This window comes from Neofelis nebulosa, chromosome 8 (genome assembly GCF_028018385.1).
Source record: "Neofelis nebulosa isolate mNeoNeb1 chromosome 8, mNeoNeb1.pri, whole genome shotgun sequence".
NCBI lineage: Eukaryota > Metazoa > Chordata > Mammalia > Carnivora > Felidae > Neofelis > Neofelis nebulosa.
The window spans coordinates 54,271,746-54,286,934 of NC_080789.1; the positions used below are offsets into that span (position 1 = coordinate 54,271,746).

At 34.4% G+C, this 15,189-nt stretch overlaps 1 protein-coding gene across 6 annotated transcripts in view; it reads right to left on the reverse strand.

Moving 5' to 3' along the window:
- USP15 (ubiquitin specific peptidase 15) overlaps positions 1-15,189 on the reverse strand; it is a 118,841-nt gene that overhangs the window by 77,636 nt on the left and 26,016 nt on the right. For all 6 annotated transcript variants that reach the window (XR_009265585.1, XM_058742167.1, XM_058742166.1 and 3 more), the window contains exons 3-4: positions 10,454-10,584; positions 984-1,110 (exon numbers count right to left, since the gene is read on the reverse strand). Coding sequence is in view for 5 of the 6 variants with exons in the window: in XM_058742167.1 (XP_058598150.1) it covers positions 984-1,110; positions 10,454-10,584 (258 nt within the window). In the remaining variant the exon portion in view is untranslated. The remainder of the gene's footprint in view (positions 1-983; positions 1,111-10,453; positions 10,585-15,189) is intronic.

Consider the following 15,189-nt stretch of genomic DNA (forward strand, 5'->3'; position numbering starts at 1 on the left):
GTGAAATGGGTAAGTGGTGAAAGTCAAATATATTTGTGAAATTCAGAAATATTTTTATTTGCTTTTAATGAAAGTATACTTAACGACTGGTTTCAACAAAGAAAGCTATACATAAATTTGCAATTTTTTTTTTTTTTTTGGGCTGAGAAGTTCTGTTCATTAATTGCTATGTCTCCACTGTCTGTCTACATTTTCCAACAAGATCAATATTACCATTCATCTTGTTTTCCAATAACTTTATTATAAAATAACTACCTTCTATAATTTTTATTTTGAGCTGTGTTCTATGAACTACAATTTTGTTATTAAATCCATAATCATTTATTTAAAAAATATCTTATTCAACATATTCTGACCTTAAATTAAAATGTGACTTTAAAATACAATAAAAAATTGCATATATTTTAATACGCACTTATATGTGTAGATATATAAATATATAATGATATGTAGATATATAAATATATAGAGGGAGTTGGGTACACTTGCGACTATAATTTCCTAATCCACTCATTGTTAAACAAGAAAAAAATTAACATATCATAAAAATGCTAACTCTACTAAGCCTACTGCCTTATTTAAGTAGCTACTTAATTGTATTTAAAGTCCAAAGAATAAACAGGAAAAAAGAAAATAAACAGTTGTCATTTTCCATGGCAAGTAACAGTTTCCATGTTACTTACAGTTCTCTACTTTAATTTATACTCATGTTACAAACATGATATGTATTTTTTCAAATGCTAAATTAGAACAGTAATTATTTCATTTTTTTAAGTAAAATAACACAAATAATAAACTCATCTAATAATGTAAACTAGATCTAGACATGATAAATGATTCAACTCTAGGCTAAGATTTGTTGCCTCAAGCTTGGAAATCTGTAATGTTTAAGTGTAAACCTTAAAAAAGTTATCATCCTAGAAGCATATAAGAAATAGAATTACAGTTATATTTCTAATAGCAATGGACAGGATGTTGCATACCTATTGTGTCAGCTTTGCTAAATCTTCGAGTTACAACATTGTTCATGTTTCCATTTTCACAGAGCTTCAATTCTGTGAGATATACTTCTACTTTGCAGTGCTTTACAAACATACCCTGTTCAACCACCTAAAAACCAAAGGAAATCAGTTAGCCAAAGCTCAATATATTTCACTGTCTCTAACAGCTATCAATATATATCTCTAAAGAGGCTTTAGAAAAAAACTACGGATCTCCAATGAAAAACATCTATTAAGAACTGTCAATATAAAATAAAAGATACTAGATAGTTTGAAAAGCAAGAAACATATTTGGAAATTTTAATATTTAACAGAATGTGAATAATCATTTTAGACATTAACTGGTAGTTTGGAAAGGCATTCTACTGATCTATGAAGATACTTTGGTATACTATAAATAACAAATACATTCAATATTTATAATGAGAAAGTTTACCCCAAATGTAAATACAGCTCTGATTAATTATCCAGACCTACTTCTAGCTTTTAGTACTTGAGCTCTAGCAGAAAACCTTTAAATGTGGTAAGTTTTATAAAATCTCAGTTAGCAACAGCTAACTCTATATGTTAATTCACTCTATATGTTAAATCTTTTAAAATAACTCCAAATTACTGCTGCCAAAATATTCAGCTATGGTCTGTAACTGATACGTTAGTTTTCCATCCTAAGATGACTTTGTTTGACCTTTATATACGCCCTTAGTAATTCTATTCAACAAATGGAAAAAAAAAAAAAAAGCTGCTAAACATGCAAGCAACAAAGCAAAAAAAGAGTAAAAAAAAATATATATATATATATTAGGGTCACCTTTTAAATAAGTATATTTCCTTTTGATCTTCTAAAGGTTAACTGTAGGATTTCAGTCATGAATACTGTTTCTGAAAATAGTAATCGGCCTGATATGTGATACATTAGACAAATATGGCAAAAGGGAGGCTCCAAAAGACTGTTGTACTCACAAGCTTAGCATCAGTTCAGTAAAGGACTTACAAATTTGTCTTTCACTTGCAGGGAAGTTGTTTTAGATCAACAAATTCAAATGTAGCTTAGCTAATATTTAATGTCCAATCCAACACTAATTTTTATGATACTCTTTCATTTATATTCTCTTAATTATACTTGTTATATTCATATTTCTAAAACAGGCCAACAGCCTGCATCTCTCCATCTTTTAATTTTACAAACTTAGTCTCTTAACTAATGAAATTTGTTTTAAATTCCTTTTGCTTATTTATTTTGAGGTTAAGAATGTAACAAAAGATACCATATCATTTAATTTTATAGGATTATTGGTAGCTATATTTAAGAAGAAAAATTAGAAATCAAATATTCCTGTAAATCATAAATTTCCACTCTGGGACTCTAGTATCTGAGTGAGAATCCTAAAATAGTATTAATACTAACCATTGGCAGGTTGCTAAAACTGAGGTGGCTATAGGCCTCATTTTTAGGAGGGAAAAATGGAATGACCAATAATAGAATAGGGTAATAGGATAACAAAACAGGATAAAATAACAAAAAAGAAAATCCCTCATTATGATTTATATTGAGATATATTTTCTTCTAAATAAGCCTATTCTTTAAAAAATGAGAATTAATTTTAATAATACCAATAGATATTTTCCTGGAAAGAATCTGGTGATTCAACTATCAGAAACTCATTGTAAACAATGAAAACAAAACACCAAGATTATTTCAAAATCCACTTTATTGGGTTTCAGGATTTTTCTCATTTTTTTTCTTTTCTCCAAAACTATCTTATATTATTAAAACCCTCATCATCAGTACTCAAAATACTACTATTTTACTTCTAAAAGTAGTGTAATAAAAAGATGTTCTTTTAAATAAATGTGAGTTTGTCCTCTCAACTGTTTTTATTTGAAAGAACCATACTATATGAATAATTAAAGCTTGAATACAGTAGCTCCACTGCAGAGAAAAATAATTACCATATTTATGTATGTGTTATTACGGTTTTATGTAGATTATTTATTTATATAACATCTTATTTATATGTATTTATATAAAGTCTACTGCCTTATTAAAAATGCACAGAAAATAACCATTTAAAATAATGACTATGAAGACTGTGCAACAGGAAGAAACAGGCTCATAAAAAACAAGGTATAAAGTTATATTTACCTAATTATTATAAACATTGAAATATATATTTGAAATTAAGACTGGAATGTGAATATTCAAAAACAGTAGTTATGTTTCAGAATTAGAGATAACCACAGAAATATTTTTTTCTAAGTGAATTATATTAATATGAATAAGAAGCAAATACAAGATGAAATCTGGCTCCCTGTCCAAAATTTAAAACTTATGGCTAAATAAAAGTAATTCCATTAATTGATATCCACAACAAAGGTAAAATCTCTTTACTAGTGAGGGAAATAAAAATTTATATTGAATTAAAATAAATATAATTTCTATTTGTTCATTTTGCTGTGAATATTAGCATTTTCCCCCCTTTGGAAACAGCAAGTGATTTCTAAGGAAATCTGGTATCTAAAACAAGTTGATAATACGGCCTAATGGACACATTTACTATTTTTGAGGAGTTAGCTGCATTCATTTTTGTAGCACTTACTGAGTACTATGCTTATCCTAGTGGTAAAAACAGACAAGTAGTGAAGTCTAACAAAATTTCAAAATCATAGGTGTTAATACATAAAAAAATCCTACATATGATATTCCATCCACAAATATTTCAGGACTTATTTCTTCAAAAACAAGAAAACAAGGACTCAGGACCATAATACCACATCACACCTAAAAAAAACTTTAAAACTAGGGGCGCCTGGGTGGCTCAGTTGGTTAAGCCTCCAACTTTGGTTCAGGTCATGATCTCATGGCTCATGAGTTTGAGCCCCACATTGGGCTTTGTGCTGACAGCCCACAGTCTGGAGCCTGCTTCCAATTCCGTGTTTCCTTCTCTCTGTCCCTCCTCTACTTAGGCTCTGCTTCACTCTCTCTCTCTCTCTCTCTCAAAATGAATAAACATTAAAAAAATTAAAAAAAAAAACCTTTAAAACGAATCCCTCATACAAATATCCAGTCAATATTCAAACTGCCCCTACTGTTTCGTTTTTAATATACTGTTTGAATCAGGATCCAAATCAAGTCCATACACAAAAGTCTCTAAAATGTCTTTTAACTGCAAGTTCACCATGCATTTTTTTATTCTTGCAATTTTTAGTAAAACTACTTCATATTCTTGCAATATTCAGTAAAACTACTTCAATGAGATACATTCTAAATAAGATGCATAGTTATCTAGTTGCCCCTCTTTTTGTGATGTTGGTAGGCATTAATTAACCAGTGCTGAAATCAGGGATGGGGAAACTATGACCCCACACGCTACATCTACATCTGACTTGCCATCTATTTTTGTATAACATTCTACTAGAACACAGTCATGCCCATTCACTTATGTATCATCTATGACTGCAACCAAAACAGCAGAGATGAATACCTTCCAGAGACTACCATGGCTTGCAAATATTTACTATCTGCTCTTTACAGAAAAAGTTTGGTGACACCACCCCCCCACCCCAAGCATTATTTTATTTTTGATCAGTCTTGCCCGGACTCATCTTTATTTTACTGATCTAATTTTACTGTTCTTTATGAGCCAACTTTGTTCATTTAATATAGTTTTTTTTTTTCTATTTTATGTTATTGTTTCTTGATTAGGCTTAATTTCCTTTTCGTAACTCCTTGAGACAAAAGATTTTGACTTCTTTTCTAATATAAGTATTTAAGCTAGCACATTCTAAGGATGACTTTAGTCATTCTTTCATGTTGTGTTATTATTATTCAGTTTAAAATGTTTAATTTTACATTGTATTTCTTAAGGATTACTTTACAAGTATAATGTTCCATTTCTAGATAGCTAGGAGATTATCTAGTTACCTTTTTGTTACCAACTTCTAAATTCCACTGGGGACAGAAGTCACTGAATAATTTCTAACATTAGAAGTGCATTGGAATTTGCTTGATGGCCCCGCATATGGTCAATTTTGGTAAAAATTCCACTCTGGAAGAATCTGTATTCTGCACTAAGTGCAATGCATGTCAATTAGGTCATGCTGTTTAACCACGTTGTTCAAATCTGCTTCCAAGCTCAATCATGTGGTTGCTGGCAGTTCTCAGAACCTCTCCAGCTGCTGGCAGAGAATTTAACTCATTATGTGAGTGCTTCTATAGGCTGCCTGCATGGCAATATGGCTTCACTCAGAGTGACTGACCCGAGAGAGAGTGAGTGAGCGAAGGAGGAAGGGAGGGAGGGAGAGAGAGAGTGACAGAGAGCACACGCGTGAGTGTACACACAAAAGAGCACTTCCCAAGTTAGAAACACCAGTTATCTTTTCTTTTAGAAACTAATCCCAGAAGTGACATACTATCACTTCTGCCATATTTTACTGGTCACACAGACTAACTTTGGTACAACGTGGGAGATTACACAAGAGTATATAAGTAACAGGAGGTGGCAGTCACTGGGAAGCTTTTTGAGGCTGGCTACCACAGTCCACTCTCTACTGGCTCCCAGTAAGTCACAGTCCCTCCCTACAACATGCAAAATACATTTACTCCCTGCAAAGCCCCCATTAGTATCACCCAATTATAATATCAACTCCAAGTTTAGAAACTTGTCATCTATATCGGATCCAGGTATGGATAAGGCCTTGGATATAGTTTCTTAAACATCTTGGGTATAGTTCCTCTTTATCTATAATCCTGTGAACTACAATATAAGTTTTCTGCCTACCATACACCCTAAATAAAATGGTGGGGCATACAGAAGACAATTTTTTTAGATATTCCTCTTAAAAGGGATGGGGATGGGGTGGGGAGAGAAACAAAGGAGTCAACGGTCCATGGAAATTCTGAAATCCACCTGGGCAAATACTTAAAGTTCCTTGATCAGGGCCTGAAAATGACTCTTTACAACATTGTTTGTTTCCTGAATCACACTTTTTTTCATGAAAGTTAGCACATGTGTGCAGTTGAGTAAATTCTTAGTCTGACCTCTGCTTGTAGAAGTCTCAGAGATCAAAGGCCTCTTTGATCTTAACACTGTTTCTGTAGTCCAAGATGGTAGCAGTTCGTGAAAACACCACAGGTCTCCAGTGGATCTCACTGGAGTCTCATTCCATTAGACAAAAGTCACATCCACAAATGTCCTCTAGATATGTCCTATCTTGGGTTTACGCTGAAAGCCTGAAGGGCAATGCTCTTAAGCTTCTTAGAAGCTCTACTGTTCTTAGAAGCCACATATTGAAAGGAAGTGTGAAGTACACCCTGAAATTCTTTAAAGGCCTTTTGTCTGAACAGTATTGTGAGGTACCACCTTTGACTTCTCTGAGGTCTTAATAAAGAATTTTACAGTTGTACTCTTGGCTTCAACTTTCGTTCATGCTTTCCTGAGAGTGACTTAAGTTTGATCTTTGCTTGGGAACACATCAGAGTTTCAGCATTGTCATCTGGAGAGGCCATCGATCTTCCAAACCAGGAAGTCTTGGCTCCTTTTTAACAGCCCTTTCTTTAGTTTCTCTCTCCCTTCTCACATGTGACTATATGAAGCACAAGAAGAAACCAGTCAGTACTTCCAATATTTTGGCATATCATTCAGCTCATTAGATATTTTTTTACCTTTCAATTTACTGCAATTGACAAATGCTGCTAAACTTTCTGCTACCTTACAACAAAGATCACTTCTTCTGGGTTCCATTAAGATTTTCCTCACTTTCCTGTGAGCCCTCACTGGCAGCCTCCTCAAAGTCTAAAATTGTGCTATCAATTTATTCAAGGCACTTTAAGCTTTCATTAATACTCATAATTTCTTACAGCTTCTACTCCCTGCCTGGTTCTAAAGCCACACCACACTTCAAATTTTGATAAGGCAGCACACTATTTCCAGAACTACCAAAATTAGTTCTTAGTTTTCTTTTATATACTTTTTTGTTTTGTTTTGAGAAAGGGAGAAAGAGAGAATCCCAAGCAGGCTCCACGCTCAGTGGGAGCCCACTGTAGGACTACCACAACCCCAGGACCACTACCAGAGGAGAAATCAAGAGTCAGACGTTCAACTGACTGAGCCACGCAGGCATCCCAGTTACTAGTTTTCTAGTGCTGCATAATGTATCATCCCAAAATTCAGCAACTTAACATTAGTTCACATAGTTTCTGAGGGTCAAGAACCTGGAGCAGCTTAGCTAGGTTGGTCTGCTTGGGGTCTCTTATGAGATTAAGGTCAAGCTGTAGTCTAAGGCTTCAATTATCTGAAAGCTGTAATGACACTGGAGGATTCACTTGTGAGGTCACTCACATGGTTGTTAACAGGTCTCCATTTCTCTCTATTGCCCAGAGATCTCAGTTCCTTACTATATGAGCCGTTCCACAGGCTGCCTGAGTATGCAGTTAAACTTCCCAGAACGAGAAATGACAGAGTGCAATAGGGTGTGTGCACCCAAGATGGAAACTGAGGTACCTTCTATAATCTCATCTTTTCTATTTTAATGAGGTATTATTGAAATGTAACATTAGTTTCAAATGTAAAACAATGATTTGATATTTGTGTATGTTGTGAAATGGATCACTACAAAAAGTCTAGTCAATGTCTGTCACCCTATATAGTTAGAAACATTTTTCTCTTGTGACAAGAACTTTTAAGATCTACTCTCTTAGCAGCTTTCAAAAATGCAATACAGTACTATTAACTATAGTCACCGTGCCATACATTATAACCCCATGACTTACCGATTTTATAACTGGAAGTCTGTACCTTCTGACTCCCTTTATCCTAAAATCTAATCTTGAAAGTGACACATCCACTTTAACTTCTGCCATGTTACTGCCACAAGGGACTACCCAAGGATATGGATACAAGGAGGTTGTCTTGGAGGCTACTACCTTAACTTATATACTAATATGATGTATTTTAAGTTTATGTATATATTCATCCTAATAAGATATTACTACCATTTTAAATAGTCTGCCTTAAGATTTATTCACAATATTTACTTTTGTTAATCTACATTTTTTCCTGGGTCTCCAAGCTTCCATACGGAATAATTTTCTTACCATTCTGAAAACTGCTTTGTATTTCCTTTAGTGCAGGTCTGCTAGTAACAAATTCTATCAATTTGTTTATCTGAAAATAGCTTTTTTCACTATCCGAAGGATCCTTTTCTGAAGGATCCTTTTCTTGGATACACATTTTAGGTTGGCAGTGATTTTCTTTCATCATGTTGAAGATGGTTATTGTTATTTTTCAGATTTCTTCTGAGAAATAATTTCTTTGTTTATTCTTACTTTGAAGGTAAATAGACCTCTTTTTTGGGTATAAGAGGAATATCTTTCTGCTTTTGCTATTGAACATTTTTATTGGGTATGGTTTTGTTTGTATTTTTTTGAGCATGGGTTTGTTTCACAGCATTTGATTCTGTAGCATGTTACCTTCCACTGGTTTTAGAAAATTCTCAGCTATTATCTCTAGCATTACTTCTTAAAATTTTGTTGTTGTTATTTATTTTTGAGAGAGAGTGTGAGCAGTAGAGGAAGGGGGGGGGGGGGACAGAGGATCCAAAGTGAGCTCCAAACTGACAGCAGTGAGACCGACGCGAAGCTCAAACTCCCAAACCACGAGATCATGACCCGAGCCGAAGTGGGACACTCAACTGACTGAGCCACCCAGGTGTCCCACCTCCAATGTTACTTCTATGCTGTTCTGCTTTTTCTCTCCTTCTAAGAGTCCACCTGTATGTATATTAAACTAATGCACTTTGCTCAAAGTGCCTTTGCTTATTTCTGTATATTCCATCATTCAGTGTCTCTAAGCTTCAATCTGTATATATTTTTTAAAGTTTATTTTGAGAGAGGGAGGAAGCAAGAGCATGAGTGGGGCAGGGCAGAGAGAGACACAAAGAATGTCAAGCGGGCTCTGTGCTAACAGCACAGAGCCCGACGCAGGGCTCAATCTCACAAAACCTGAGATAATGACCTGACAGAAGTCAAGAGTTGGACGCATAACCAATTGAGCCACCCAGGTGCCCCAAGTCTATTTATTTCTACTGATGTTATCAGTTAGTTTACAAACTTTCTCTTTGGTTCTGCTTACTGTTTTACCCAAATACTGATTACTTCTTAATTTTTTTCATATTATTTTAGAATTACAGATTTTATTTGGTTAATAGTTTTAGAATTATATTTAATTCTTAACAGTTTTGAAGTCCTTCAACGGTCTTATTTTTAAACATAATAAGCACAGTATTTATTTATTCATATTTATTTTAGAGGGAGAGTGTGCGCATGTATGCACAAGTGATGGAGGGATGGCGGGGGGGTGGAGAATCTCAAGCAGGCTCCATGTCCAGCATACAGCTGGACTACGGGCTCGTTGTCATGACCATAAGATCATGACCTGAGCTGAAATCAAGAGTCAGACGCTTAAGTGACTGAGTCATCCAGGCTCCCCATAAGCACAGTATTTTAAAATTTCTGTCTGATAATTCCAGGGACAGAGAGAGAGACGGAGAATCCCAAGCAGGCTCCGTACTGTCAGCGCAGGGCCCGATCCCACAAACTATGAGATCATGACCTGAGCCTAAATCAAGAGCCAGACGGTTAACCAACTAGGCCACCCAGGCACCCTAAGATTTAATTCTATACCTAAACCACCAATATACACATACAAATTGTTAATATAGCAACTCTGTAGCAGTTCCAAATAAATCCATGTATGGTTTGGTCTACTACAGGTCTATACGCTTGTGTTACCTAATTTGTTTTTTTAATTGTTTCTGGGTTGAAAAAAAAAAAAGATAAATAATTATATGCTCAGAGATTCTGGTCCCCAAACTCTTCCTTCCTCTCTTCCCCCTCCCTGCCTGATACACTATTAAATACTTGTGTAAGATTGGCAGACCTACTTTAAACATTCGGTATTCTGTTAAATGACAACACCGTTACTTTCATAAATGACTTTTTAGTTCCAAAAAGTAAAAACAATGGGTTTGTTTTTTTTTTTTTTTTGACAGAGACTAAGAGAGAGAAAGGGAAGGGAAGAGGGACAGAATTTTCAGCAGGCTCCATACCCAGCATGGAACCTGACACGGGGTTCAATCTCACGAATGTAAAATCATGACCTAAGCCGAAATCAAGAGCTGGAGGCTTAACCAACTGAGCCACACAGGTACCCTGATAATGCATCATTTTTAATGTTTCTAAACTCTAACTGTAAAACTTGTAGCATAGTGGTTAAGAAAACAGGCTGCCTAAGTTTTTAAACTGATGTGACTTTCTAAAAGACCCTGAATCTATCTCTGCCCTCATTTCCTCATCTATAAAATGAAGGTAAGAATACGTACCCTACATTGCTTCCTAAACAAAAATGTGAACTGTTGGAGAAAAATATTTTTATTCAGTTATGCTTAATACATACCTTTCGTGCTATTGGTTCCTGACCTTCCATCAACGTGTACCAGCTGACAAGTTTATTCCAGCCCTCAGTTGGCAACAGTATGTAATCCAATTCATCAATAAGATGTTCCTTAAGTGACTGGGCATCACCATCTGCAAAAGAAAATAGTAAACTTGATATGTAAAAAGAAACAATAGTACATATATTTAAAACTATATAGTGTAACTATGATAGATTACTTAAATTCATGGAGACTAATTTAAATATTTAACCAATGAGTTCTGAAGAAAGCTCTGAAGAAATTCACATATAAATCTACATGTTTCAAAATAAACTGTTGCTTTCAAAAGTTTCAAGGTGTACCAGTAGTCAATGAACAGTGTTTAAGACATAATTTTTTTATTAAGCTCTTAAAAAAAATACTAAGGTGTAATCTTAAAAAAATACCAAGGGATCTGAAAGAAAAGTGTTTCCCCAATATTTCAAGTAGCAGATATTCCTCACGTGGTAAAAGTGATCATTCTAGCATTAGGTGATGAAGGAAATTCAGAAGCAAATCAATAACCTTTTACAAGACTCCAAAGCATATGGGCTGGGAACCATGATGGAAATCAAAAAAGGGCACCTTGAAAACCAAATCATTACTCCAGAAGGCCCATAATCTACGTTCCTCCCAAAATCTAAAGTAGAGGTAGTTGTTCTGATGTCGTTCTAATTCTATAATCATTTTCAAAATTCTGGTTAAATTAAAAACTTACTGCAGGGCAGACCAGAGATCTAGAAGCAAGAGCATGAGTTACACCTGTATGACAGTTCTAATCTTAGACTCATTTTTTATTATCTGGTCCTGTTACCTGAATTTTCAAAGTGCAGAAACAAACACATATACTTCATTGAATTACACACAACATAAAGATTTTCTCAATCTGACCCAGTCTTTTTTTTTTTTTTTAATTTTTTTTTTTTCAACGTTTTTTTATTTATTTTTGGGACAGAGAGAGACAGAGCATGAACGGGGGAGGAGCAGAGAGAGAGAGGGAGACACAGAATCGGAAACAGGCTCCAGGCTCCGAGCCATCAGCCCAGAGCCTGACACGGGGCTCGAACTCACGGACCGCGAGATCGTGACCTGGCTGAAGTCGGACGCTTAACCGACTGCGCCACCCAGGCGCCCCAAATCTGACCCAGTCTTAAACTAACAAACATGGAAAGTAAAATTGTTGTTAGTAGTATCTCAGTGAGAACACATATTCTTAATTAGACATTACAATATAAAACAAGCAGGAAAAATTCTGAAAAGATTAAAAGAAAGTTATTTATTCCATCTAGCATCAATCTATGGTCAGAGAATCACACTGAACTTTGAGAAAACTTTCATGTAGAGAAGAAATGGTAAAACTCTAAGTTCTATAATACAAACTTCAATCGCAGATGCAAACTAAGCATTAATTTTTAAACTCAGTTTTTTAAAACCTTAGTTGTAATTCTAAATTCTTTATGAAACTGATCATTTGGAACATATTTTCAGAACCTGCTGAAGGTGAAAGAGACTTACACATTGTAAACACCTCTATGCATCATATCCTATGAGACATACTACAGGAGACAACCATGTTATCTCAGTTCTCAAAGCAATCCTGTAAGATAGGTATCTCCATTTTAGGTTAGAAAATATTTTCAGGGAAACTCAGTAACTTTCCCAAGATCATACATACAGAAAACTGCAGGTACTCTGAAAGGTGTTACTACAGAAAACACTGTTAGCTGACTTTTCAAAACAGTATCATGAGGTAGATATCTCCAAATTAATGAGTAAACAGATTCCAGTACTGATTAACTCGCCGAAGGTGACACATACAGAAGACTGTACAAATTGGACTCAAATAGATTGGTTTACTTAAACATCCATTTTCTTTCTACTACTGACAGACTGCCCTCCAGAAAACTTAGGAAAAGAAAGAAAAGTTTAAAAATTAAGACTTTTAAGCTGTTTTCCACAATAATTCAAGAGTTTGAGTAAATGATTTTACTATGTACCAGAATCAAATAGTAACTTTATGTGTAGTGAACAATATTTGTTACTTCTGCAATTACTGACTCATAACTGATACACAATAAATTGCACATATTTAAGGTGAACTATTTGGTCAATTTTGACAGATCAATACAAATGTGAAACCACCACCATGACCAAAATGATGGATAGATTCCTCCCCATTAAAGGATTCCTAAGAGTCCTTTGTAATCTCTACTTTCGTTTATCTAAGTCTACTGTCCTGTCCCCCAAAAATCACTTATCTGTTTCTCCATATTTTGCAACTATAGACTAATGTGCACTTTGTAGTTTTATATGAAAATTGTCTTTTGTTACTACAGGCATTTTCTAGAATCTCATGTAAAAATTATATATAGCGTTTTTGTTTGGCTTTCTTTACACTGCGTAATTATCTTGAGAGCCATCTATGTTTCTACATATTAATACTTCACTGCCAGCACAGAGCCTGACATGGGGCTCAAACTCATGAAACTGTGAGATCATGACCTGCGCCAAAACCCAGAGTTGGACGCTTAACCAACTGAACCACCCAGGCGTCCCTATACTTCATTCCTTTTAATTGTTGAGTAGGATTTCATTATATGGATATACTATAATTTGTTTATCCAGTTAGCTATTGATGGGCATTTGGGGTTGTTTCCAATTTTCTCTATTACAAATAACATTGCTATGCACACCTGTGTATAAGTTTTCATATGGATATATATTCTCATTTCTTTTGGGTAAATATGTAGGAGTGGAATGACTGGTTTCTACGGTAAACATGGGTTTAGGTTTTTAAGAAATTTCCTATTTCCAAAAACAGTGTATAGAAGCTCCACTTATTTCACATCCTTGTCAACACTTGGGTATCATTCTTTTAAATTTTAATCATTTTGATACACGTATCAAACAAACATACACATACACATTTGAAACCTCATTTCTCTAATGACTAATGATGCTGATAATCTATGCAATTATGCAGTTTTTGAAAACTCCATTTTCTTTTGTGAATCATCTGTTCGAATCTTTTGCCTATGTTTTCCACTAGGTTTTGTTGTATTAATATAGTTTCAAGAATTCTTTATTCTGCATACAAGTCTTTTATCAGTTAGGTGATCTGCAAATACTTCTCCCACACTGTGGTTTGTTTTTTCATTCTTAACATTTATCATTTGAAGAAGATTTTATTACTGAGCACAGGTTTTTTTCTTTTATCAGTTTGCTTTTCATATCACATTTAAGAAATCTGCCTAACACAATGTCACAAAGATTTTCTCCTATTTTTTACAATTTATATGATCTGTTTTGAGTTTATTTTGTATATAATGCCAGGTATGGATCCAAGTTCAGTTTCTTGGTTTTGTTTTTGTTTTTTTTTTTTTTTTTGCGAACAGATACCTAAAGCTCAAGTTCAAGCAGTATGTTTAAAGACTATCCTCTCTACTGAAATCCTCTTACATCTTTGTTTAAAATCAATTGACCACATATGTGTGCATCTACTTTTGGATTCTCTAATCTGTTCAATTGATCCTTGTCTCACACTGTATACGAATATTAACTTAAAATTGATCAGTCATAAATGTAACAGCTAAAACTATAAAATTCTTAGAAGACAACATAGGTGTAAATCTTTCATGACCCTGGATTAGGGAATGCATTCTGACACCAAAACCACAACAAGAAAAAAATATAAATTGGATCTAATCAAAATTAAAAACTACTGTGCTTCAAAGACATAAGAAAGTAAAAAGACAATTTACAGATTGGGAGACAATTTTTGGAGATCATATATCTGATAAGGAGCTAGTATCCAGAATATATAAATAACACTTAAAACAGAAAAATAAAAAGAAGCCCAATTAAAAAATAGGAACAGGATCTGAACTAACATTTCTCCAAAAAAGATATATAGACAGCACAGATAAGATACTTAACATCATTAATCACTAGAAAAATACAAATCAAAATCACAATGAGGTATCACTTCACACCCAGCAGGACGGCTATAATAAAAGGACAATGTGTTGGCAAGGATATGTCTGACTCTTGATTTCAGCTCAGGTCATGATCCAAGGTTATGGGATCGGGCCATGTGAGGCTCCATGCTGAGCATGATATTTTCTCTCTCTCCCCCTCTGCCTCTCTCGCTGTCTAAAATAAAATAAAAATTAAAAAGATACAATTGGGTTTTTAAATAATCGTCTTATATCCTATAAACCAATCTCATTTATTACTCCTTAGAAACTTTGTTTTTTGTAGATTCAATCAAATTTTCTGGACAACTAGGCATAGTTACCTGTGAATAAAAGCAGATTTATTACTTCTTCCTGTACAATCTGTATGCTTTTTACCTCTTTTTCTTGCCTTACTGCACTGGGTGGAACCTCTAAGGTCAGCAGAAGACCTAAATGGACACTCTTGCTTTTTTCATGTTACCTGTAGGTTTTTTGTAGAAGCCCATTTTGAGGCTGAGGACACTTCCTTCATTTTATTCTTTTATCTTACATATTATCTTTAATTTTTTTTAATGTTTATTTATTTTTGAGTGAGAGAGAGAGACACAATCTGAAGCAGGCTCCAGGCTCTGAGCTGTCAGCACAGAGCCCAATGTGGGGCTTGAACTCACAAAGTGAGATCATGAACTGAGCTAAGTTGGACGTTTAACCAACTGAGCCACCCTGGAGCCCTGATGTATTATCTTTTAAATATATTTTTC